This window comes from Rhipicephalus microplus, chromosome 2, assembly GCF_043290135.1.
Source record: "Rhipicephalus microplus isolate Deutch F79 chromosome 2, USDA_Rmic, whole genome shotgun sequence".
NCBI lineage: Eukaryota > Metazoa > Arthropoda > Arachnida > Ixodida > Ixodidae > Rhipicephalus > Rhipicephalus microplus.
The window spans coordinates 294,626,676-294,654,354 of NC_134701.1; the positions used below are offsets into that span (position 1 = coordinate 294,626,676).

The 27,679-nt window shown below is 47.1% G+C and overlaps 1 protein-coding gene and 1 long non-coding RNA gene across 3 annotated transcripts in view; one reads left to right on the top strand and one right to left on the bottom strand.

Moving 5' to 3' along the window:
• The window catches only part of LOC119178334 (uncharacterized), a 52,393-nt gene extending 44,247 nt beyond the window's left edge, over positions 1-8,146 (bottom strand). Inside the window, exon 1 of one of the 2 annotated variants that reach the window (XM_037429535.2) lies at positions 7,964-8,146. In XM_037429535.2, coding sequence (XP_037285432.2) covers positions 7,964-8,009 — 46 coding nt within the window. In that variant the 5' untranslated portion in view covers positions 8,010-8,146. The remainder of the gene's footprint in view (positions 1-7,963) is intronic. The other variant, XM_037429526.2, reaches the window with a different exon arrangement.
• LOC142783290 (uncharacterized) lies at positions 7,494-9,943 on the top strand. The gene is made up of 2 exons (XR_012888419.1): positions 7,494-7,725; positions 7,892-9,943. It is a non-coding gene; the product is annotated as an uncharacterized LOC142783290 (long non-coding RNA).
• Positions 9,944-27,679: the final 17,736 nt, after the last annotated feature.

Consider the following 27,679-nt stretch of genomic DNA (forward strand, 5'->3'; position numbering starts at 1 on the left):
CCGTGCCCGACATCGATGTTCGCGGAACTGAGGAAGCATGTTGCGTGGAAGTGGTTTGATGATAAAGTCCTGCCTCCATTCAAGTGGGATGCGTTGTTTTCCCCTTCTCTCAATGGGGGCTTCGATGCCAAGTTCTGATAGTGTTTTCCGTCCCGTTTTAGTGATGGCGAAGCGCATGACTTGATTCGTGTGGTGTGCATAGAATAGTTTTGATACAGCATTGTGGAGCCTCATTTGAAGCAGACGTTCCGTGAGGGTCCACGGAGGAAGCTTCAGAGCCTTCTTGAGAGTCACACGTATCACTCTGTCTGTTTTGTGCTCGTCTGCTTTCAAGACCCTCAGGTAATGAAAGCTATAGGTTATGCGGCTGATAACAAATGCCTGAATAAGTCGCATTATGCTGTGTTTTTTCATCCCTCGTCCTCGGTTAGCCACCTGACTAATCATGCGAGAGATTTGTAGGTAGGACGTCTTTAGTTTATGTAAAGCAAATGAGTTGTTGCCCCGATTATCGAAGTGGGCCCCCAGAATTCGGATGGTTTCAACCTCTTTAATTTGCGTTCCATTGAGTTGTACGTTGAGGTATGTATTGTCAGATGCCTTATTTCTATATACTAGGATTTCTGATTTGGCGGGGGAGCACACCAGACCACTCTTGCGTCCTATATTCTCTGCGATGGAGGCGGCCTGTTGGAAGGCTTCTTATATCTGACCCACGTTACCAAACCGGCTCCGTATTGTGACGTCATCAGCATATATGGCGTGGCGTACTTGCAAAATTTCATTTAGGGCCTCTGGCGCAGCACCTTATAGGGCCCAAAGTACCGGCTTAGCAACTTTTCCGAGAGGCCATGGCGACGAACAGGGTTCCACACCCAAACTTGGTCTCCTGCACTGTAGGGCACGTCTTGATGACAGGTATTGCAGCGTCGTGCATCTGCCTGCTGTTGCAGACCGATGTGCAGCCGCGCGAGCTGGCGAGCTCCCTCGGCGCGTACAGTGAACTCTCCAGCGTCAGCTGTTACTTGTCAGCGTCTTGACAGGGAAGCATATACCGTCCAACATAGTTAGAACTTCGTGGCCGTATAGAAGGCGAAATGACGTGCGCGTTGTTTTCTGAATGGCGGTGTTGTAAGCGAACGTCGCATGGGGTAATATCTGATCCCAAGTTTTGTGCTGGACGTAGATGTAGATGGAGATCGTATTGGTGACTGTCTTATTTATTCGCTCGGTAAGTCCGTTGCTCTCGTCTTCCGATGCCTTGTGTTGCTTAGCCAAAAAACCCGGTCCGTAAGTTGTGCAGTGAACGCTGTCCCTCGGTCTCTTATTACGATGCTTCATGACGCAATACGATGTGGCACATAAATAACTGCGCAACTTCGGCAGCCGTGTTCCAGCACAGCGTGTCAAATAGTCGGTTGTGACTATCACCCATTCATTGCCGTTGGTAGACAAAAGAAAAGGGCCGAGAAGGTTCATGCCGACTTGATCAAATGGCTTGTGATGCGGGTTAATTGTTTGAAGTAATCCAGCCGGCTTCCTTGATGATGACTTGCGACGATGACATTCACGAGAGCCTTTTACGTATTGCGCTTGATGGTTGCCCAAAGGCCCGGCCAATAGGACGCCTCGGCTGGCAAGTGTTTGTGAGCAGCCTATCGTCACGGCACGCGAAGGGGACGTCGTCCCGCATGTCCCTCGGAATCACGAGGTGGTAAGCGCGGCTCGTAAAAAGGGTGTTTTTCTCATACAAAACGTTGTCCCGAAGACAAAATCATGTCGGCACACGGGATAGGCGGCGTGGTATGACTACGGTATGTCCTTCTATAATCCTTTTATAATCGATGACCGGCCAAATCTCGTCGTCGTCTCGCTGCCATCGACTGGCTCAAGTCTGGTGAGCTGAGGGCATCTAGGAAACTGTCATGGTCTTCTACTTCCCTACTGACGGGAGGAATTTGTGCACGTGACAGTGTGTCCGCGTATTTGTGCTTCCGGCCAGACTTATAGACGATGGTTACTCCTGTAGGCGCAAGCTCCGCCAGGCTGGTCGGCCTAAGCATGGCCTCCGAGATGACGGGCGCGCGGCGGGTTTTAGATGCGGAGCATCTTATACTCGCGCCTTGTAGTGCGCCGTCCGCGCCGTCCGCGCCGTCCCGTCACCCCCGGAAAATCTTTTCCGGGGGTGACGGCCGTCCGCACCGCTTCTCGAACATTCGACAGCTGACGCGCGTGCATGCGCCGTCGCGCCGTCGCCCACTCTTCCGCCATCTGTGCATCCCTTCCTCCTCTACACACCGCGCGCGCTTCACTCCTCCACCATCTGTGCACCCTTCCTCCTCTACACACCGCGTTCGACATCTACGATTCTCCTGATTCTCCAGTGGACGCGCATGTGGCGTCGCGCTTCGAGAACATTCAACAGCTGACAGTGCATGCGCCGTCGTGCTGTATATATACTCAAGGTCGGCGCTCGCTCGCTCAGTTGCCGCTCGTCGGTTGGTTTGTACGGCGCGTCGACGTCCAAGGTCGCGGTGAAATGAATTCCAACGAATCCACAAACACAATGATCGACGTCCCTTCGACCAGCGCCGCCCTTTCGCATACGTGTGTACGTGTTCACTCATTTAACACCCCCTCCTACAACCACGTTAACCAATTTAGCCATCGACCCAAGTAAGTCGCAATTTAACACCCCATTTCAGAACCACGTTAACCAATTTAGCCATCGACCCAAGTAAGTCGCACTTTAACACCCCGTTAACCAATTATATGGTCCGCATCCTCCTCAGTGTTCCCCCGAGGGAAGCTGCGGGCAATTGTTTCTCCGGCTGCCCCAATGCAACGTAGAGAGCGTGTTTCCAGAGGTGGGTGTGGTCCACTCTTCTCTCCGCACCGCAGCGCTGCTTCGTATGGTAGAAAAGGCTGTCGCCCTGTTGGCGAAGCTTGCATTTGGCGAGGAAAAAAAATGGTGTCGCACTATGACTTCGCACTCATTTGGGAATGTCGGGCCAAGGTGTACGAGAGGCAAAGTCAATGCTTGGGCGTATATATTCTCAAATGGACTTCTTTATGCTGTGCACTTGCGCCACCATATTCTGAAATAAACTTTTTGCTGTAGACTTGAGCACTTGTAATTGGGATGTCTCTGCCAAAGATCCGCATGTGCTGGAAACTTTTTGCACGTCAAAGTTTGCAGGCTTTATAGTATGGAGGCCACTGGCGAAGAAAAAAAATCACAGCCCGATCAACAAGAGAAGCCAGACGAGTGCCGCATTCTACGCTCACGTGTTGCACTCGATTAAAAGGGTTGCTTTTTTTATAGAACTACCGCTGCTTTTCATTGTAACGTCGTTTCGAGAATCCTCCCGTCGAGCTGCAGAAGCAGGATACAGGGAGGAGGCGCCGGCAACGAAGGCGGGTTTGCGAGACAGGAGCGAAAACGTAACGCCTATCCGGTGAGTAGTTAACGGTTTGTTAAGGACCGCGCACGCGCAGATTTCCTTCCGTATCTGGTAACACAGTAACGTAAAGAAGTAAAGTACAAGGTATACGTACAAAAAGAAGCGCCCAAGTTTTCGACTTGATTGGTTTTTCGCATTCTGGATTAATATTGCAGGAGTGCAACACATGGACCTACTGGCATCACCACTAGGTGAGATACTGAAAGACTCTATCGCTGTGTTTGATGAAACAATGGGGTGTGACAAGGGACCGTCGACTGTGCGTTTTATGTTTAACCCTAAAGTTCTGCCAATACGCATGAAAGCAAAGAGGGTTCCTTTTGCACTTGAACCAAAAATCAACTCCGAACTGGACAAACTGGTATAAAAACTGCTGGAGCCAATTGATCATGCTCGTTGTGAAATTCCCATTGTTACACCACTGAAGGCAAACGGAGACGTCCGCATGTGTGCAGACTATAGCTGCACAACCAATAAAACCCTGAAGCAGCACTTGTGCCAGCGGCCAGCGGGCATGGCTCTCTGGCGCAGGTGTTTTTGCAAAGCGAGATTTGGCACAGGCCTTCGGGCAGCTGCCTGTGCATCTACAGACGCACAAGCAATTGTGACTGATCATGGTGCTTTTCGTGTTCACCGATTACTTTACGGTGTCATTGTCGCACGTGGCACTTTCCAGAGATTAATGCACTCAACGCAATAGCAACCTGAGCAGTACAGATCTTGTGTCTTGTGTCTTCGTTCAGTGGTATCCATGAATCATTCGTGCGATAGGCATCGCTAACGGGTTTAACGGGGATGTTTTTGCGGAGCATCAGCATTCCCAAAGTTGATAAAATAACGTGGTATTTTTATTTTCGTACCTGTGTTTCTGTATCTGTATTCCGGAACATTTTTTCGTCTTTTCAGCAAAAGTATTTTGAAAACATCCCGTTATAACAAACTCAAATGTATCTCATCACGTCTGTATTTTAGGCTTCCTGCGCAAGCATATTCCCGAATATTTTCTGACGAACGAGGGCAACTTGATGGTTGTCGTAAAGCTTCCTTCTGTCTCGCGCGTCACAAAAGCGATTTCGTTATCGCCCAACAGCAAACGAGAGAACAGCGTGTTGGCCGATGTGTACGGCTTTTCAGTGGAGGGAACGCTGGAAGTGCCTCAACAGCTCATAACAAGAACAACAGCTGTCTAGGATCACAAAACCCATTTACTCGATCCTTCGGTCTTTCTCGGTGCCTCGTCCCTATAACTGGAATTGAAAAAAAAAAAACGGGTGCAAGGATTAAACTAGACATAATTCTGTTATCGTGAAATCGAAAGCAGAAAACGAAAAACGAACGCAGCAAGAAGAAAACGTGTCCGATGTTCTTCGAAGGTCGCAGGTTCGGTTCCCAGCAAGCTATCTTTTCATTTCTTTCTTCACATCTACTACTAATAACATCTCTTATACTTTCCTTTTCATCATTTTGTGTTATTTCGCATGATTATTGTGTCGACCAAAGAAAAACGAGAACTTCATTTTTCACTTTGATTCAATCGTAATTTATGAAAGCCATAAAGAGAGATGTTTTAATCACAAGCTGAAGATGTTGACCAGCCGACATGGCATATAAGAAGTGTTATATGTGTTTGATAGTCCTCTCAATGGTATGATTAATCGCGTGAAAGTGATCTACAGTAGAGGGCCCTTTTCTGAAGCCAGATGGGTTAGCTATAATCCTGTTCTGAATCATGTTTAGGAGTACAGTCATGTTTAGGAGTACATGGCTGATAGTACTTCTTCAAGTCTTTCACGTCCCTTTTTGTGTTTGTCAGGAGAATATTGGCGTTTTTCAAACTCTCTGATACATGCGATATTGAAGGCATTATTTTCTTAGAGCAACAAACTTCTTGAGCGTAAGATATCCTTAATCTTTACCCATATGGGCAGTTATGCCGTCTTCCACAGCCTCGCGAAGTAATGTAAGAATTATGTACAAATTAGCAATTTCTCGGAAAATTCCTGACACCTACCTACGTACATGAGTCCGCCGCGGTGAGGTGCTTGCCCGAAGGTTCTATTTTGGCCGTGGCATTTCGGTGCAGTGTTAGTAATAGTTCCTTATTGACAATACTCACAATACTGAGCTCACTGCATGGGCAAGGGCAAACAGCCTCTGACAAAGGCCCCTCTACAGGCCCAAATTTCCGGAGTCCTCCACTACGGCGTCTCTTATAATCATACGATGATTTCGGGACGTAACGCCCGAGATAATATTAAAGGTTCATAAAATACCTTGCAACCACTACGTAAGCTTCCCCTACGACTGAATCAACAGTTGGTTCTCGTAAATAGCGCGGTCGGAAGACGAAGAGTGGTATTTTGCCATCGCGAAACCAACGACAAGAGTGAGGAGCAACTGACACTCTAGCAGGGTTTCACCACAGGGTTGATTTATCAGGCTAACCAATGCGCTGCCTTTAGCGATCAGCGCCAATAGCACGCACAAAAGCCCTCGCCCTTTAGTTGTGACGACTCAACTGTCAGTCAACGCAAGAACAATGTACCGAAGGTACGAGGATGTTTTAGGGAACGGTGTGGGCCTGGCAGCTTTACATTCAGGAAGACATGCAGGCTGAGCGAGTTGATGGCGTTCCTTGGTAAATATAAGAAGTGACTCACACGGCGCTCTACTTTCAACTGCTTTATTGAAAACCACGTACATTTTTTGCAGGCGAGCGCGCATGCTCAAAGATGATTCTGTCAAAACATCACGCACAGCCTCGTGTGAGCTTCCTAGCCAGCCCTGCTTAAGAAGCCCATTTCTTTCGATGATATCGCCAGGCAAGGTCGGCTAACGCAATCACTCACTTTTCGAGTTAGCCTCAGCCACGTCCCCATTATACACAATCAAGTCATCTGGATCCAGAACAACAACAACAAAAAAACGGCACACACTCGCATTCAAAGCAACAAGCTCGTTGATTTATTTTCTAATGAATTCTTCTGCTGCTTCACTTATAAATTACACTGGCCTGTTTGTCTTATATATGTACGGACAAAGGTATGTGGTACACGACTGCCATTTTACATGAAACAAACTTGGTTACATGTTTTGTTTAGCAGTCTGTGCTACTTCCCGATTCCTTACTCTGAACTGCGGCTCCCAGCTTGCTCACCTCATCAGGAGCACACATGTGAACGCCGTACATACTTTCCGAAACTTGTGGGCAAGAGAATGCGCAATACCGCTACCTTTCGATCACTCGTGTTGCTAGGTGATCGAAAGTAGAGGCCAGGTATGGCGCTCATATCTCTGCTCCTAACGAAGTGAGCGGTGCAGTCGAGATGCGCGCTGAAGGTGATCGCTGTTTCCCGCGCAAACCTTGAATGACGTCCATTCCTTGCCAAAAAAGAACGGGACAGCTCGCCAGAGTGAACGTAGCTATGTGCACGAAACTACCTTAGTAATTACGTTTGTGGAGCTTATTAATTAACGGTAGGGTATTATTGAGAAATCTGACAGACTTTCAGTGGGCAGGCGCAGTCGCGGCCCAAGGAAAGTCATCTTTTCTTTCTTCACAATTACGATACAGTTACTTGCAGTGATCTATAACATTGCACCTAACTAAGAAAAGCAGCATTCAACGTCAGGGGTTTAGCGTCATTACTTCGGAGAAAAATAGTGAAATCACCAAATGCATCCTTGATGTGCGTATTCACGTAAACGGGCAGCATACATCGAGATTTTTTTTTTTTTTCAACTCAGACTGGCTTTTTTTCATTTTCTGGTCAATTTAAGAGGAGTAGCCCAGCTGAATTCTGGCCAAAAGTATCTGGGTAAAGCGTGGTTTGCTGATATTCACTCGCTTGAAGTGACGCACTGCATGGCAGCTGCTAAGCTTCAAAAAATCTGCCGGGCGACGCAAGGGCGGAAGCAAAACAAACAAGCCGCCGCTGGGGCGCGGCCCGATGAGCGAGCCCCTCTCCTCCTCAATAGGAGGCGCCCACGTGCAGCGACCTCCGCGAGCGAGCTTTGGAATGCCGCCGCCCGTGGTGCTCGATGGTCGTCAACACCGATGCGTTCTAAACGCTACCGTAACACGCCCCTGCAGGAACACGGTATCCGACAATTATTTCAACAAGTCCGTTCAAGACTGATGATGGAAATGAGCAACCGAGTGAACGGCAAGCTCAGCGTCAACCAAACATCTTGACGAGAATGAACGCTAGCTTTCGAATAACGCGGGCAGATATCCTCGTCATACGGCGCAAGTATGAAGGTGAGCTGGAACGCGTATAAACAAACTCTCTCTTCGCGTCATCTGCTGTATTTGGGTGATTGCATCCACAGCCACACCTGTTGTGACGCGGCTTCTAACGCGCTTATTTTTTCTCTCCTACCTCATATGATAAGCGATTCAGTAAAGGAAGCACGTAATTCCTGAGATACTCGAGAAGAAGAGTTTGGCGTCACTCCTGAGGTGGCAGGCAGCCTTCTCAACTGCAGAAGACACTCACCTCCGAGGAGCGCACAGAGTAGCCACGGCCATGCTGAGGCGGTCATGCTTAAAAATCGGACGTCGTCGTCAGGGCAGCGGCGTCGACGCTTCAACCGCAGTCAACGCGCACACTCACGGCCTGTACTTACAACGCCCTAGTGATCCATTTGCTCCGTCGGTGCGTTTATAAGCGACCGGCTCCCCGTTTTTCTTCCCGGGCGGAAAGGGCGCCCTCTACGCGCCCGCCAGTCTTGGATGTGACGTGGCGTGACGTCGAAGAGAGGCCACCGTTCCGAAACCAGACGAGGACCAGTTCCGGCTGCGCCCGCTCGCCGCCGCCGCCGGTGCGCGTACTTGCTCCGACGCGGATCTTGCAATGCGCAGCGGACGCCGAAGGATGTCGTCGTGGGCGGCCTCTTGGGATTTGCGTAACGACGCGCTGGCTCGTGTCGACACGCTGTTACGCACCATCCTCCCAGCGGTTCGAACCTGCGGATGCGAGGGCGTCGCTTTAGGAGTTGCGCCCGTGAGTGTGTCTCCTCCTTGGAGCCTCTTCTCGGCAAAGCGTTCGTGCTCGCGTATAATGAATGCAATTCAGTGACCATCTGTACTCGCGTCAAATGTTTGCGAGTATATCAGCTGCCCCTGTTCCTTCTCTTAAAAGGGCACGACATCGCGAAAGAGTTGTTTTGTTTTATGCAGTTTAAACGCTCTCCACACACCGGAATCAGACATCACGTATAACAAAATATTTTCCTTTGTGAAGAAACCCCCAACACTCGTTCGCTGGGCCGGTCGTTCTATTTGTCCTCTTCATATTTTTCGTCTTCGCCCTAGCCCAGCACGCGCCCGAGCGGCGTTGTCATCCGCCTCTCAATTCATAACACCTCTCAACGAGACCTACCTCCTTGTAGACCGAACCTTAGCTACGCAAGTACCCTACTCGTACACCACGGACACGGTCCTTCCTCTGCGCAGGACCGACCACCCAGTGAACATCCTCAATGTTTATTGTAAGCCACATTCGATGGCATTTTCATCAGAGCACTGAAGCTCGCAAGGCATGACCCCCTTTTAATAGTGTGGCGAATTCAACGCCCCTAGCAGGCTTCGGGGCAAAAAGGAGGTGCGGGAAGGAATCTGTAACTTGGGTATTACTCTGCGCAACCAAGTCGTGTAGGTAACTCTGTCAGCCCTGTCTCGACCTAACCTTCACGATAAACGTTAGGCACTTACACTGGTTCAATACCGAAGAAATCCTCGGTAGCGGCCACTGTGTTCTCAACACTGCACATGACCCCTGCAATGCCCCACCGCACAGGCACAACGCGGAAGCCTTCCGGCAGTTCGCACCTGCCGCTCCTGATCGTTTTTTCCCAGTGGGCCGACTCTATGCACCAAACATTAAGACAGCATGAGACCACGATACAAATCACGAACACTGATCCGAATGTACATAAACATCTCCTCCGTCTTTTGGAGGCCCGTCGCAGCCTCCCGAAGAGATGGCGCTGGCAAAACACAACCGCGAACTCCGCATGTGGATACTGCAGATCTCACCAAGAAGGCGGCCGTGTACGCCGACTCAAATAGAGCGTATCACTCTAATACTGCCATGAAGCAAATGTCCAGCCACAATAAAGTTTTCCGCAGTCTCATTCACCTCTTGAAACAAACACAAAAACACCGAGCCTTTCATAAAGTCTCGGCTCCGCAACCCTTTGAGTATGGGGCCGATATCTTCGCACTTAGTAGGACCCGTGGGGCTTCGCTATGCAGGTTGGCAGAATTCGGCACTTGATGCTCACTTCCAGCTAAACAACCATCGCGCCACTCTTGAGGCGGGATACGGCTCCCGGGCGAAACCAACTCACCGTCACAATCATAGCGAATCTTTACGTGACGCAGGACAGTCACTGCTCGACTATATTCATGCGATCTGGTTCACCCCTCCCTTTTGATTAGAAAACGTCTCTTTATATCAGGGCAAACCCATCAACACTGGCGATCTCTTTTCTCATCTTGTACGGGGATCGTCTTTCTTTCTACATTTTCGCTCACTCTGTACGGCTTCAGACCCAATAAATCGTCGCAGGACAGCACACTCTTACAACTACGCCACGAAGTACTTAATCCCGTAGAACGCCCTCTTAATGACAAGTTCATTCTCACGCTTGACCCTAAAGGAGTTAATGTGAAGCACCAAGTCATCCTATAGCTGACCTGAGTGCCATTAAGATCGACGAGCGCGCCTTCAGCTACACCCGAAATTTCCTCTCTGACCAAGCTGCGTACATTCGCATATAAGATTAGGAATGCGGCCCCTTTGCACGTGATGCAGGGCGCTGTTTTATCACCTCTGCTTTTCAACTTAACTATATGGCGCAGCTCCCGGCCCGCTTGGCTGCTGCAGGAATGCACTTTATGTCGACATCACCTTACGGGCCACAGAGGGAAGCCTGGACAGCTTGGAGGACAGCCTGCGAACTGCAGCCCATATATAGTGGACGATTATGCGGCCTACTATGTTCTCAACAGAAGTCTGAATTCACATTCTGGCCGCGCAAAAATGTATACCTCGTCTGTTAACCTTTTTTAGCGCAGTGTACCTATTAACAAGGCACAGGAGATCAGGCTTTTTGCTCTGCATATTCACAAACACCGCAGAGTCGAGACAACACTTCACAAGATCCGTAATGTTGAAGAACAGGTGAGCCACATGAGGCCTCCAACAATCGTGGGGAAGACGGGGGTCTCAAAAGTGCTTCGTCTCGCACTTGCTCGTGTCGCATCTTGTACGCGACTCCTTACTTGCTCTTACGGAAGCATGGTGAACATTCTTTGGAGGTCACCCCGTAGAGTAATATATAGAAAGAGGTGACACTCCTATAGGACACTGTGGCTCATTTTGGTCCGCAGCGCACCAAACGGGCGTGGAGAAACATTGCGGCCTCGGAGATGGGCACCGCAGAAACGGTGATCTTCAAGACCGTTTTCTAGCGATTAGGAAAATTGCACAGCCTCCGAGACCACTTCTGTGAGTGGTCTTGTGTCTGAGGCAATACATGAATTTGATTAGTTTCGTGTAAGCTGCACCATCAGAGCGGCAAGCGCACGATGCCACTGTGTGTCTATGCACACATTTAAAATGAATCATGTTAATCGCTGGAAGAGCGTTTCGTGTTCAAGACATACTCTTGGTAAGCACATGCCCACTTTCTTTCTCAATGCTTGATGAACGCGGGCACGAAGAGAGAGGTTCATTGCACTGCAGGATGCGGCAACACAGCTGCCATATCTTGAGTGTAGATTGCACTGAAGAAATAAACATATAGGCGACGTTATGAAAAAAACAACAAAACAGTAAGACTGCAGTAAACGCACAACTCTACACATACAGTGCACAACACAACACGGCTGTAGTTGCCACCGCACGTGACTCCGGACGACATGAATTTAAAAAGAAAAGAAAAAAGTTGGAAACATTTTTTGCCCGCCTTCGCGCAAATTTTCTTCGCACTTTGCATCGCTCTTTCACGAAAAACAATCAGTTGCCGCAGCTAAAACTAAGCAATTTTAGGTGCCATGTGAGCTGTAGGATTCTTCATTCAGAAGATCACGTCGTAGCTTTAGCTAACAAACATTGTTCTACATTCGCCACTTCTCTTTTATTGAACTGGTTACAAGAGCTTCAAGAAATCTCCTAACGCAACCGATAACGACACTAATGTTGAATTCCAATGGCGGAGTCGGTGCAGCCGACCGACTTCGCGAGCGAGTACTCGACTCTGGCGTAGAGCAAATCCTCCAAATCCGCCATCGGAACACAACCCGCCCAGCTGGAGCAAGGCGGAAGCTGCCGCGTTACCCAGGATACCTTGCGCGTGGTCTTTCCCGCTGTCTGTTTCCCACGTGGTTTACCAGCATCGCCGCATCGTTCGTTTGCTTGTTCAGCGCTATTCACCTGTGTGGAATGGATATCACGCCAAGCGTGCAACAGCTATTGTCCACGATGTCTGCTGTCACTATCGAGTAGCAGAAGCATTGTCGCACGCTTTGCCGAGGTAGCCGAGCCGTCCATGCCGTCTGCCATTATCAACACAACTCGCTCCGCGCCAGCCGCGCCCCCAAGCAGGCAAACGTGTTAAAGGAAATACGTCACGCTGAGTTCCGGTCCACTCCACCGATTTCGGCGGAGCAGTTTTTCCTGCTCCACGGAGGGACTCCCGCTCTGAATCCCCTCCGGCTCTCTCATTGGAACTTTTGACTCTCGCTCTCACTCTGTCATTGGAACACACTTGCTCTGAAAGGAGCAGAAAAACTTGCTCCGACTCCGCCATTGGAATTCAACATAAGCACAACTGCACTTTTCACACAATATCACACGCACTGATTTGGAATACATGTAACGGTCTAACAACGCGAGCGGCGACTCACTTTCTTCAACCAAGAAACGATTTTCTCGTAAACGTTCATGCTGCGTAGCATTCCGAACAGGTTTTTTTTTTTCTTTTCCTGCGAAGCCATCCACGAAAATCATACCCAAAGTGAAGAGCACAAAAAAAAAAAAGCTCTCCGCCGCACAGCACAATGCGACAATAGCTAGCTTAAGGCTTCAATGACGTATGCAATATGCACTTTACCTTGTAATCACGGCTTTAGTAGCTAGTAGTAGCCAAGCTGACAGTGGTGTAGCCAAGAGAGAGGGGGGGGGGAGTAATTGGGGGGTTGAACCTCTCGCCCCGACATTTTTTGAACGAGCCCCCCCCCTTCCCCCCGTGCCACTTACCCACCTTTTTTCTCGTCACTGACATGGTTTACAACTAAGCGGCGCTACTATAACAATGCAATTCCTGGGTGCTTTTACAGTAAAAAAAAATTGGCTCCAAATCTGCATGTTACACCGCCAATGTCGTCGAAAGATGATAGTCTTGCATCTGGAGAGAGTGAACAAAACGTTTATTTGATGTTCTGCGCAAGAAAATCAGTGAATGGTATTCTGGAGGCACTGCGTTAGAGTGCCTCGAGCGTGCAGCGGAGGCGAACGAGCGGATCGAGGCACGTTAGACACAAGCGCCATCTGGCAGTTATCTTCGAAAACGAAGGCGCGCGCGACCGCGGAGAAAGATGCGCGCCAGTCTCGGAGGTGATAAGGTGTAGAACGCAAAGCGGCGGGCAGGTGCCACCACCGTGACGTCGTAGCAAAGCGTTGAAAACACCTTTCTCAGCATCGCGTTGCACTGTCAGCGCAGCGCGAGAAACGCTACATTCCTTAGAGCTACTTGTGTGTGCCTGTTCTAGTATAAAGGCAGACATACAAGACATCGAAGCGTTGTTGTGGTGCCTCAGATATGCGCAATAGTTGCTTTTTTAATTTACAATCGCACAGTTATGAACGCTAAACCTTGAGCAAACTTAAGTAGCGTGATAATAAATGCAGTGTGACCAGCTATAGTGAGCAAAAGTTTTATTCTTCAGCAGTGTGGTGTGTATATATATATATATATATATATATATATATATATATATATATATATATATATATATATATATATATATAGTATATATATATATATATATATATATATATATATATATATATATATATATATATATATATATATATATATATATATATATATATGTGTGTGTGTGTGTGTGTGTCTGTGTGTGTGTGTGTGTAACGGAAGCGAGGAAGCACGACGTACGACGAAACACTTTTAACAATCACATACGTTGCGGCTGGTGGGCCAGCTTTTGTCAGTGTGACATGTAATGCAGCTTTCGTAGCCATTATATACATTTCTAAAATGAGTATAACTCATCCCCTGATGAAGGGAGGTCCCCTCCCGAAACTGTTGGGAAATAAATATATTTATCCTTGTTGACAACGCTCCCGTTGTGCCATATCCCATACCTTCACGAAGACTAACTGGCCCATTGAATTATTACTCCCACTATATATATATATATATATATATATATATATATATATATATATATATATATATATATATATATATATATATGTGTGTGTGTGTGTGTATGTGTGTGTGTGTGTGTGTGTGTGTGTATGTGTGTGTGTATTGCCATGCCCGCGAATGTGCGCGCCAACATTCTCGTGAAAAGGAAGACTGAAGAAGACGACGTGCTTGTGTTCATGTCTTTTCCTCTTGGCTCCTGCATAAAAACACACGCCGTCCGTTCGCGGACTTAACGTCTCGGTGATCTGCTTACGTTGAACCGCGACTTTGGTGGAGGTGCTGGACTGCAAGCCTGCCGATGCACTACTCTCCGTTTGGCAGCAGTTCATCAAGTCCCGACACGCAGCCACCTGTTACGACACCAGTGCAACGCTTCAGTCGGCGGTTGCTAGGCCTCTTTTCTGAGCTGACTTCCTTGGACGAACATTCTACCAGGCGTTTTGTACCTTTGCCAATGACCTCCGCCAGCCAGCCACAGGTGGTCCAAGGGATACGAGGCAGCTCCGTTCCCAATCCAGCCCAGGTAACACTTCTTCAGCCACTCGTACCTGATCGCTTCAGTGGTGCCCCACACGAAGATGTTGAAGATTGGCTTGAGCATTACGAACGCGTTGCCGACATCAACCAGTGGAATGCTCAACAGAAGCTCGCCCGCACGTACTTCACTCTCGATGACAGCGCTCACACGTGGCTTGAGAATCGAGAAGGCTTTATATCGACATGGGAAGAGTTTCGTCAGCAGCTGAATGACACCTTTGCTAGCGTCGACCGTCAAAAGCGGGCTCAGCAGTTGCTCGAGTTAAGACTTCGAAAACCTAACGCCACTGTGGCAATGTTTGCTGAAGACGTGACGCGCATATGTCGTCAGGCTGATCCCATTATGTCGGAGGAAAAGAAGTTGCACTACCTTATGCGCGGAGTAAAGGAACAACTGTTCTCCGGACTTGTGCGCAATGCCCCAACTACCGTGGCCTATTTAATAAAAAAAGCCGCTGCCATTGAGCGTGTTCTGCACCAAAGATCGAGGCAGTATGATCGCTCGTCCACTACCACCCCATTCAACGCCACTTCAGTGAGTCTGGACAATCGGGGCTTCCTACGTGACCTGATCAGAGATATTATTTGAGAAGACATTCAGAAGCTTTTGACTCCTATTTTTCATAATAAGTCACAAGCTGGCCGATCATCTTAGAAAAGTAAAAACGCCATGGACAGGACCACATATAAGAACAGCTGATCGTCAATTGCGGCTCCCTATACTGAAAGATGCACAGCAAGAATCCGCATAGCAGATTCCTCTTTCGTCACGACTTTCATCGTTCTCCCAGAGTGCAGGAAAGATTTAATTATAGGAATGGACTTTTTGAGGGAGCATGGCGCAATAATCAACATCCCGGACCACGTGGTTTCGTTTTACGAGAGTGCTCGTCTGACTGATTCTTCATCACCAGGGCACAAATTCTTTCGTCTCAAGGACCACAATGTAGTCCTGCCGCCTCGATCATGTATCCTCGTTTCAGTAGCATGTGACGTACCGTTCGACGGTGAAAAAGTCGCCGGCCAACTAACCTCGCTGCTTTTCACTCACGTGATTTCAGTAGCACGAAAAATAGTCAATGTCACTGACGGCCGAACAAACTTGCTGTTGACCAATTTCACCTACGAGCGACGGCACCTTCCAAAAGGCACAACTTTGGCATATTTTGACGAGATAACAGATGTTCGTAACTGCTTTCAGCACTCGAAGCAACGCCTTCACAAGACCCACATGACCTAGCACGTAACCTTGACGTCAGCCCTGTTTAACTCAGCAACAGCGGGAACGCTTGCTTGGGCTGCTAGCCGAGTTTCAAGACTCTTTTGCGTCGACCTCGAAAGTATACGCAGGGCGGCCTTGACCAACCACCGTATCATCACAGAGGAAACGGCTAGACCAATCCATCAAAATCCGAACCGTGTGGCTTCAAAATAATGAGAAGCGATAGAACAAACAGCGGGTAACAAAAATGCTTGAAGACGACGTGATTCAACCGTCGAAAAGCCCTTGGGCGTCACCTGTTGTTCTAGTCAAGAAGAAGGACGGCAGCCTACGTTTCTGTGTGGACTATCGGACGCTAAATCAGGTTACAAAAAAAGACGTGTACCCACTTCTCCGCATAGATGATTGGATCGACAGGCTTCGAAATGAACTTTGTTAAGGCACGTTGCCGGGCTAGTTGGTTGAGATTAATCATTTTCACTGGTATAGCGCACCACGACAAGGACACACACAAAGAAGAGATGCACACACACACAGCGCTAACTTGCAACTAATGTTTTATTTGCGATCAAACACGCTGTTTTATACAACAGTAGACTGATAAAGCCTGGATAATGTCACGTCAAGAGTACAGCACAGCCCATGCACGCGTCATCACCGATAGCGACAATCTACACTAGCCCGTCAAAGTGAAGATTCCAGATACTTCTTTTCTTTAGATGATAATGCTATGGAAGCCGCACTCACACATTTTTCTTTCATTTTGTCTATTTCAAAAGCTTCAATAATGTCACGTGTGGTTCTGTCACGGGCCTTAAAGAGTATACGGGTGTTTTGGAACATAGGGACGCAACCGCACTCTGACAGTGAAGGGCCAAATGACCACATACAGCTCTTTCTACATTGTACTTGTACTCCTTTAGTCTTTCGTTCACACACCTTCCAGATTTGCCTATGTATTCGCAACCGCAAGTCAAAGGAGTGCTATAGACAACACCACAACAACAATTCACAAATTTCTCCCGGTGCTTAATCTTACAATCCTGTTTCCCGCTACTTTCTGCATTGACCTTTTTGCACACTCAATGCAGAAAGTAGCGGGAAACAGGATTGTAAGATTAAGTACCGGGAGAAATTTGTGAATTGTTGTTGTGGTGTTGTCTATAGCACTCCTTTGACTTGCGGTTGCGAATACATAGGCCAATCTGGAAGGTGTGTGAACGAAAGACTAAAGGAGTACAAGTACAATGTAGAAAGAGCTGTGTGTGGTCACTTGGCCCTTCACTGTCAGAGTGCGGTTGCGTCCCTATGTTCCAAAACACCCGTATACTCTTTAAGGCCCGTGACAGAACCACACGTGACATTATTGAAGCTTTTGAAATAGACAAAATGAAAGAAAAATGTGTGAGTGCGGCTTCCATAGCATTATCATCTAAAGAAAAGAAGTATCTGGAATCTTCACTTTGACGGGCTAGTGTAGATTGTCGCTATCGGTGATGACACGTGCATGGGCTGTGCTGTACTCTTGACGTGACATTATCCAGGTTTTATCGGTCTACTGTTGTATAAACAGCGTGTGTGATTGCAAATAAAACATTAGTTGCAAGTTAGCGCTGTGTGTGTGTGCATCTCTCCTTTGTGTGTGTCCTTGTCGTTGTGCGCTATACCAGTGAAAATGATGAGGCTTCGAAACACACGCCACTTCTCTTCCATGAAAGAGTGGATATTGGCAAACTGAAGTCGGCATGGATCGTGAGAAAAACCGCTTTCGTGACGCCGGACGGACTGTACGAATTTAAGGTCTTACCATTGGGCTTGTGCTCCGCGCCTGCTACTTTCCAGCGTCTCATGGATACCGGGCTCTCTGGGCTTAAATGGAGAACGTACCTGTTATACCTTGACATAATTGTATTTTATACAACGTTTGATGAACACCTTGAACAACTGCAAGTGGTCTTGCAGGCCATACGGGCCGCAGGCCAGACGCTCAAACCGGAGAAATGTCACTTCTGCTTTGAGGAACTACAGTTCCTTGGCCATGTCGTCAGTTACGCAGGAGTTCGTCCAGATACTGAGAAAGTTGCCGCCATCACAGTTTCCAACATCACCAGATAAAAAGGCAGTCAGGCGTTTGTGCATATTATCGGCGGTTTATTCCAGACTTTGCGCGCATTGAGTCGCCTTTAACTCGTCTCACGAGGGATGACGTTGCATTTCTTTGGGGTGACGAACAGGAAGATGCTTTCAATGACTTGCGGCAACGTCTATAGACGACCCCCGTGCTTGCCCATTTTGATGACACAGTCACTACAGTGCTCCATACTGACGCCAGCAATGTTGGCCTCGGAGCGGTGCTTGTGCAGCGCCAGTACGACGAGGAAAGAGTGATCGCTTACGCAAGCAGAACTCTGTCACGTACAGAAGCAAATTACTCGACCAATGAAAAGGAATGCCTCGCCGTAGTATGGGCAGTTATGAAATTTCGCCCATACTTGTACGGCCGCCCATTCAAGGTTATCAGTGACCACCATTCGTTTTGTTGGTTAACAAGTCTGAAAGATCCTTCCGGGTGATTGACACGCTGGAGCCTTAGACTGCATGAATTCGATATAACGATGGTGTACAAGTCGGGAAAACGACACACGGACGCCGACTGCCTGTCTCGATCATCGATACAGTCAGCTGCTTCCCTTGATGAAGAGACAGCATCCCTCGAAACCCTCGACATGTAAACCATCGCAGATCACCAGCATGACGATCCTGAGCTACTTGGCTTGATTATTTATTTATAAAGACGAAGCTAGAACGCGCTCAAGGGCTTTGCAAGAGGACTATCGTCGTTCTGGCTGCGAAGCAATGTCCTTTACAAAATGAACTTCTCGTCAGACAGGTCCACCTACCTGCTTGTCGTCCCTACCACTATTCTTTCTGAGGTATTGCAGGCGTGCCACAACGAGGTCACATCTGGACATTTAGACTACACGCGCACTTTGGGCAGAGTTCGATAGAGGTATTACTGCCCTGTAGACTTACCGCTGCCGTGAAGCATCATGTTCGGACCTGCCTCAATTGCCACTGGCGCAAGTTACCTCCGACGAAACCAGCCGGTTTGCTACACCCTGTATAGACCCCGACAACGCCATTTGACCAGATCAGAATTGACCTTTTGGGCCCACTTTTTTATTTATTTATTTGTACATACTGCAGGCCCTAATCAGGCCCATGCAGGAGTGGATACGTAGAGGTAACATGAGGCATAATAACGCTCCGCAAAAAGAAAATAAAGAAAGTATTGATACACATAGGATACTTCATAATTCACATGTATACATTTTTAGAAAAATCAATCTCTTCTAGACAGTCGACAAAAGATTCCAGCGTAGAAAAATTCACAGCAATGACTGGCAGCCTATTCCAAAAGCTAATGGCCATTGGGAATAAAGAATACTTATGTGTATTGACACGGCTAGCAGGTTGAAAGATGACCTTATTACGGTTTGTCCTGAGTGAGTGTTTAAATGGGTCCTGTAAGTACAGATTGCGTGGTATCTTAAAATGACCGTGATAGAGTAAGTATAGGAACTTTAACCTAGAGATTATTTTTCGTTTGGAAAGTGGCTGAAGATTCGCTCCAATAATTAGGTCGGTGACGCTCGAATGCCGCGAATAATTAGAGTAGATGAACCGTGCAGCTAATTTCTGAATGCGTTCAATTTTGTCCATTAGGTGTTGCTGGTGGGTACTCCGTATTATGTCGGCATACTCTAAGGCAGGGCGAATAAGTGACTAGTATGCATTTTTTTTACTTGGTTCGGAGCATTTCGCAACCTTCTTCTAAGAAAGGATAGCTTCCCTACCGCTTTTTTACAGACGGTGTCGATATGAGGTTCCCAACTTAATTTTGCTGAAAGCGTTACACCAAGGTATTTCACCTGATCACTTTTAGGGAGTTCAATATTTTCTAAAGTGTACCAAAAATTAAGCAGATTCTTCTTATTAGTGAATATGAGACATCTAGTTTTGAGATGCGTTTAGTCTCATGCTCCATTTCTGGCACCAACCGCAAATATTTTTTAGAGAGTTATTCAAGCCGATTTGGTCCTCTGAATGTCTTACAACTGTATACACGACACAATCATCTGCGAAAAGCCGCATCTGGATTGGTGACTGGAAACAAAATTGGATATCATTGATATAAATAAGAAATAGTAGAGGCGCAAGGACTGAACCCTGCGGTACTCCCGAGTACACATGGAGGCTATCGGACATATCTGTGTTTACGGCTACACGTTGTGTTCTGTTCATTAGGAAGCTGGAAATCTACGAGATTAAGGTGTCATCAATACCAAAAGCATGTAGTTTTGTAATTAAATCTTCATGTGGGACCACGTCAAACGCCTTTGAAAAGTCTAAGAATATGACATCAACCTGACTGTTGGTATTACCAGCGTTGGCGAGGTCATTAGTTATTTCGGCCAGCTGTGTTAGTGTTGACAACCCAGATCTAAATCCATGTTGTTGGTTATAAATAAAGTTATTCCTTTCTAGATGACTGATAATAGATTTAAAAATTATGTGTTCCATCATCTTACAACACGTGCTTGTTAATGATACAGGTCTGTAGTTGCTTGGCTCAAATTTAAAGCCAGATTTTATTATTGGAATTATTTTTGCCGTGCGCCAGTCATCAGGAATACTCGAGGTATGCAAAGACACTTTAAATATTATAAGTAAATATTTTAAAATCTAGGCAGCATATCGCTTCAAGAATGCATTAGAGATAGTGTCGGGACCAGTGGACTTCCTTATGTCAAGGTTATTCAATAAATGTAATATTCCTTCTTCACTTATAAATAATTTTTCCATAAGCTGCTCAATAGGATAGTCCGCCATTGGCTCTTGTGAAACAGTGTGTGTGAAAACGCACTGGAAATAGTTGTTAAGCTGATTCGCAATGTCTTTAGGTTCAGTCAGTGTTCTATTCCCAGTTTTGATTTGAGCAATGGTTGGTCTATCTTCTGTCAAGTAGCGCCAAAATTTTTGAGGGTCATCCTTCATAAAACTTGGCAAAGTTACACCGTAAATTCGTGATTTCGCTTCACGTACTTTATCACGCATAGTGCCAATGATACCAATGATTTCGTTTTTATCTCCCTTTGTGCAACGTCACCGTTTCAGTTTTCGTTTCGACTGAATTATCTCGCGTGTTAGCCATGGGTAATCTTTGTTGACCCGTTTCTTTCTTTGGGGAATGAAGTTGTTTTCGCAAAGATATATTATTTCTTTAAAACGCGTCCGCAATTCCGGAACACTGTTCAGGGCGCTAAATTCGTCGAATTTGCGTTCTAATATATCTGATATTTTGTCATCGTCTGCACGCGCATAATTTTTTACGTAATGGCACGGTCGTTTGGTAGATGAGCGAATAACTGTGATAGGGCAAGTCAGGACAAGCAACTTATGATCTGAAATACCTTCTTCTACGCTAAATGTGCTGTTTTGAAGCGTATTTTCAATGAACATCAAGTCGAGAAAAGAGAGAACGACGCCCCTATTCTCGTATGTTCGGACACTAGTTGGTTCAGCGAAAAACTGAACGCAGTGAAAAGCAACGATTCCGCACTTCTGGCATCTCTGCTGTCGTAACACATGTCAGTACAGTTTATCCCCAGCAGATTAAAATCCCCTGTTATTATTATGTTTGACCTTGAATTTGTGTGGTGCGAAAGATAGTCGTGAACAGCTTCCAGATACTGGGGCGCAGCATTGGGTGAGCGGTATATGCCAGCAAGTAATATCGTCTTGCCAGAATAAAATAATTTGCTCCATAAGCTTTCGTGTTCAGGAATTCCATCAAGAATAGAAAACTTGATGTTGTTTTCAATGGCTATCGCTACGCCACCACCTCTGGAAGTCCTGTCGTTATGGAGTAGTTTATATGATGTCGGAATTACTTCACAGTCCAACACACCAGCATGTAGCCAAGTTTCGGTAATTACCAGCACGTGCGGGTGATGACACAGAATTAAATTTTTGATGTCGCTGAGCTTGTTTACTACGCTGCGGGCATTGAAGGACAATATTCTCAAGTTTTTGGTCTTCCCCTGTCAATCCGCCTTCTGAACGTCAGGTCTTGCCCTTGTAGCTACTTTCGGTCGAGAGTACTCTGCAGCAGCTTCTACTCTGGCGTTCTCTACGGGGTTTCAGACAAACATTTTTTCATCGACTTTTAGCTTATCAAACACGAGGGACACCTTCGCTCCCTGTGCTTTCTCGTCTGCGGCAGAGAGCCACAACTGACTGCGCATATCTCTCACTTTTTTCGAAAAATGCTCCGAAATTGATATTTCTGTGTCTTTTAATTTGGAACAGCAAGAGAGAATTTTAGACTTCTTAGAGAAATCGAAAAGTCGTAGAACAATTGGTCGTGGGCGTTCGCTACGAGGATTGCCTACTCTGTGGATCCTTTCAACAGATTTTACGGCAATACCAAGTATATTAGTAAAAATAGTTCGTTGAACCTTTTCTTTCCGTGATTTCGAATCTTCATCAGGCTCTTCAGTCACCCCAAATATTACGAGATTGTTGCGACGACTTCTGTTTTCCAGATCGTCAACCTTAGCTGTCAGTTCTAGTATTTGCTGAGTCATGCCATGGCAGTTTTTTTCGTACTCTGCTAGTTTTTCCTTACATTGCTTTAGCTGACCGATTTCATTTTCCATGGCAGTAATTTTTTCCTCGGTAGTAGATACCACACCCTGAATTTGTCTCAAATTAGCTGCAAGTTCTTTAAGCGTTTTGGTTGTTTTCGTTTGTTCTTTAAGGAGGAGGAGGAATAAATGAGGAAGGACAGGGAGGTTAGCCAGTTCTCAGACCGGCTGGCTACCATGTACTGGGGAAGGGGGTAAGGGGAAAAAGGATGAGAGAAAAGAGACGTTGTAAAAAAAAGGAGAGAGAAGGTCATCAGACGATCCATGACGCTGTTTACGGTCTGTCTCTAAGACCACTTGCCCGCAGGAAGCGCAACAACGCTCTCAATGCCTTGCGTGCAGAGGACGGTCTCGGCCAGTGTCCTAATACCCTTTCTTCTGACAATTGGCGATTGTCTATTCTATCTAAAGTTTTCGACAGTTCTTTTCTTGGCACGCTGAAGCGGGGACACTCGCAGAGAAGATGGGAGAAAGTCTCTGCGCAGCCACAGTTGTCACATGTCGGGCTTCTGGCCATTCCGATTCGAAACGAATAAGCATTCGTAAAGGTCACCCCAATCCACAGACGGCACAAAAGTGTCTCCTCTGCTCTGGTTATTCCTGATGGAAGGCGGAGCTGTAGGTGCGGGTCCAAATTATGAAGGCGGACATTGGTGAATGCCGGTGAATTCCACTGAGCGAGTGTCAGTTCTCGTGCAACTGATCGAAGCCTTGCAGCGGCGTCCATTCTTGATAATGGTATAGCTACACAAGAGGCATCATCATGAGCAGTTCGGGCTGCTTCATCTGCACGGTCGTTTCCATCAATGCTGCAGTGGCCTGGTATCCATTGATACGCTATTTCATGTTGTTTCTCTATAGCCCGGTGATGAAGCAGTCGTATTTCAGCAATTAGCTGTTCGTTTGGTCCATGGCGATATCGCGAGGCCATGCCCTGGAGAGCTGCTTGGGAGTCGGAGAATATTCACCATGTCCGTTGCGGTTCTTCAACTAGGAACTCCAGAGCGGCACGAATGGCGGCGAGTTCTGTCGCCGTGGATGATGTCAGATGCGAGGTCCTGAAATTTATCGTGATGGATTTTTCCGGAATTATCACTGCGCCTGTTGAACTTGATGAAGTGACCAACCCATCCGTGTAAATGTGAATGCGTCCACTGTGTTTCTCATGCAGAAACAGTATTGTTGTTTGTTTTAGGGCCAAATTTGACAAATTTTTCTTCTTTTGCATTCCGGGGATGGTTATCAGGGCTTCCAGTGGATGTAGACACCACAATGGTAACGACGGTCTTGTTGCGTGCGTGAAGTTCGTGGGAATCACCGTGCGATGTGGAGCAATAATAGAGCAGAACGCAGAGCGTGGCCTGAAAGTTGGAAGGGAGGCAAGGTGATGCGATTGAATCCGGGTGGCATGTCTTGTGTGCGTTCTTAAAGCATCGACACGAATGTAGGTTGTGATAGGGTGTTCATGAGCGATTGCGACAGTCGCTGCTGAGGATGCGCATCTCGGCAGCCCGAGGCATATTCTCAGTGCTTGAGCTTGTAATGACTGGAGGACGTGTACGTTTGTTATGCGGGCCTTGCCAAGCACAGGTAGGCTGTAGCGCATGAAGCCAAGAAAAAGTGCAGCACACAGTTGAAGCATGGCTCGTACCGATGCACCCCATAATTTTCCCGCAAGAAACCTTAGGACGTGGGTGATCATGGTCAGTTTCTTCTTCATGTAAGCGATATGAGGGCTCCAAGACAAATCACGACCTATTATTACTCCCAGGAAACGGTAAGTCTTTTGATAGCTGATTGTGTGTCCATCAATTCTGATGCGGTATGACGTCATTGTCTTGCGCGTAAACGCAACCAGTGAGCATTTCTCAGATGACAGCTCCAGTCCTCGTCCTTGAAGGTAGTTTGACGTTAGTGTAGCCGCTGTCTGAAGCCTGGCTCGTACGTGTAGACGCGTGATTCCTGATGCCCAGATGCAGATGTCGTCCGCGTATATCGACAGATGTACGGAGTGTGGCAGGACGTCAACGAGGCCGATGAGCGCAAGGTTGAAAAGTATGGGGCTTAGGACCCCACCTTGAGGTACGCCGCGATAAGTATGATGTTGCCTTGTTGCGCCATCTTCTGTCTGAACGAAGAAGGTTCTGTCCTTCAAATAGCTGTAGATCCATTGGTAAACGCGGCCTCCCAATCCAGTGCTGCCCAAGGCGTCCAGGATGGTTTCATGTAGTACATTGTCGTATGCAGCCTTAATATCCAAGAAAAGTGCCGCTGATAATCCCTTTAGGCTTTTCTGCTGTTGTACAGACGTGACAAGATCAACAACATTGTCTATGGCAGACCGTCCACGTCGAAAGCCGGTCAAAGCATCGGGGTATATATTGTTATGTTCCAAGTACCACTCCAGGCGAGTCAGCACCATTCTCTCCATCACCTTTCCAAAACAGCTGGCAAGCGCGATGGGGCGATAGGAGGCCATGTCCAGAGGCGATTTGCCTGGTTTGAGCAGGGGCACAAGGCGGCTGCACTTCCACGAAGGAGGAACCAAACCGTTGCTCCACGAGTCATTGTATGTGTTCTTTAAGGATTTTCTTCAACATAGCGTTGGTTGACGTGGATCAAGACTCTCAGTCAGAAGTTGGCCGTTGGTTCTGTTCCACGTCCCCAGATGTTAGTAATAACAGTCTCATAACACGGCAACAATCAAACATAGTGGCAATAAGACACTGTGGGCTCGGCAACACCGCAAGGGTTACATCATCGTCTCGAATTGATGATATTGAATTTTTCTCACTAACCTGCGTTACAAAAAAGAACCGCATGAGCGTGTGCCCCAGGTACGTGCCACCAAGCCCACTGAAGAGCCTGGCTGGTTGTCTCCAAGTTTCATCCTGGCGCCGTGGCAGTTCTGTTGACGTCACCCTTGCCGGAAGATGATATCGAAGATACCCGTCTGGTTGCGTATCTTGCTTCGTCCACGAATTCCCAGGGAAGGGCGGCTGGGCAGCGGGGAATGCTGATCCGATGTCTTCTGACGGAGCATGCGTGGTTGTTCCGGTAACGAAGGCTACCGGCCACAAAGCGATCTGCGTTACAAAAAAGAACCGCATGAGCGTGTGTCCCAGGTCGGTGCCACCAAGCCCACTTTTCACCTCTAGTGCTGGTAACCGCGAGGTTATAGTGGCGACCGACTACCTTACTCGCTACGCCGAGACAAAAGCCATTCAGAGAGACACAGCTGAAGAGGTGGCCCGATTATTCATAGAGGACATAGTGCTGAGACACGGTGCGCTGTTGATCGTTATAACAGATCGCGGAACCGCATTCACGGCCACGCTTTTAGATCATGTGTTGGTGCTCAATGGTACTATTCATTGTAAGTCGACAGCCTACCATCCACAAACCAATGGGTTGACCGAGCGGCTCAACAAAACTCTGGAAGACATGCGTTCAATGTATGTGGACATCGAAGAAAAAAACTAGGACGAGATTCTCCCTTACATAAAGTTTGCATACAATACTGCTAACAAGAAACCACACGGATGACCCCATTCAGCCTTGTTCACGGACGAGAAGGACGATGTTGGACGCGAAGCTGCCACACAAATGCGATGACAACGAAACGAGTGCTGACGCGTCCACTCAACGCGCAGAGGAATTAGACTGTGACCTCCCAAGACGTATCGACACACTCATTCATCGCCTACAACTCGGAACTGCTTACACAAAGCACTCCCTACTTCGTATTCATCGTGCAACATCGTCAGCATGTTCATGCGGCCACGACGACGAGGATATCTGTCCCCTCTTGCTCGACTGTCCGAAACACGACACACATCGAAGGCGACTAGAACAAGAACTGCGTAGGTTAGATCCTGAGTGACCATTCAGGTTGAATAAAATAGTAGGTCCATGGCCATCCAAAACAAACGGCAAATCAGTGAAGGTGCTGCAACAGTTCTTCGAAGAAACGAAGATTTGTGACTAATACTGAGCGGACAAAGTTTGTTCTGCCCATATAGGAGAACTTTTGCTCTCACCCATGTAGGACTGTATATATGTATACATGCTATTGTTTTTTTTTTCATATTGTTATTTGTACCAATTAAGTGGAAATGTGTATCCCTCGCCAAGTAACGGTGACAAAAACTTCTTCGTTTATTTTCTATTTCAATAAAAAAAGCCATGCAGCTTGCACGTCTCCGAATACACCAACAGCAAGAGTACGACGCAGGTCGCTATAACCTACGTCATACACCTGTAACGTACGAAGCCGGGGACAAGGTATGGGTGTGGACGACTGTACAAATACGGGGACTATACGAAAAGTTACTCAGAAGATACTTCGGACCTTATCGGGTGGTGCGACGACTAAGTGACGTTACCTACGAAGTCACCCCGCATAGCCCAAACTGTACAAGACGCCGCCAGCACCGACATGAACTTGTGCACGTAGTGCGCATTAAGCCACACGTCAGCGAGTGACTCTGCGAAGCACCGTCGCTTGTACAAAGTGACTTTATGCGCGAATGACTGGCTCAGCTATATATCATCCGGGTGATGCTCTTTTAAGGGGAGACCAATGCCGCGCTCGAGATAGAGAGCAAAGACGATGTGATTATAAATAAATAAATATATAAATAAATAAATAAATAAATATATATATATATATATATATATATATATATATATATATATATATATATATATATATATATATATATATATATATATATATATATATTTGGTTCGCTTCATCTGTTCGTCCCTTCACATTGACATGATAGAAGGGCACACCGAGAGTGCCTGAAATAGACAACCTACAGGCACGGATGGTGCACAGTACAGCGTAAATAAACTCGTGTTGCATGCGCTGGCAGTTCTCGTCAGAGTTTACGCATTCTGAGAACTTCATTATGGTGCACTATGCTCTGAGGAAGACCAGAGCCAATTCCTTCATTACGAGTGAACTAACCACTCGAGATTTTGTGTGGTACGAGGCTGCTCTTGTTCGCGCTGGCGTAAGTGCTGCAAACATGAATGCACGTACTAGTTGGAATCGTGTATACATGGCGCATCTATATGCTACGTGGTGAAATATTCTGTACTGTACTGAATTTGTTCACGTAAAAGAAAATGACGACTGCACGCTTGTAAACAACGGAGGACACCTTGCCGCAGCGCAATTGTTTCAAGGAGCAGACCGACGAAATAGACGAAAAAAAAAACCGCGAACGATAGGCGCTTTTGCGCGTATTTAAATTCTCTAGCACTTATACACA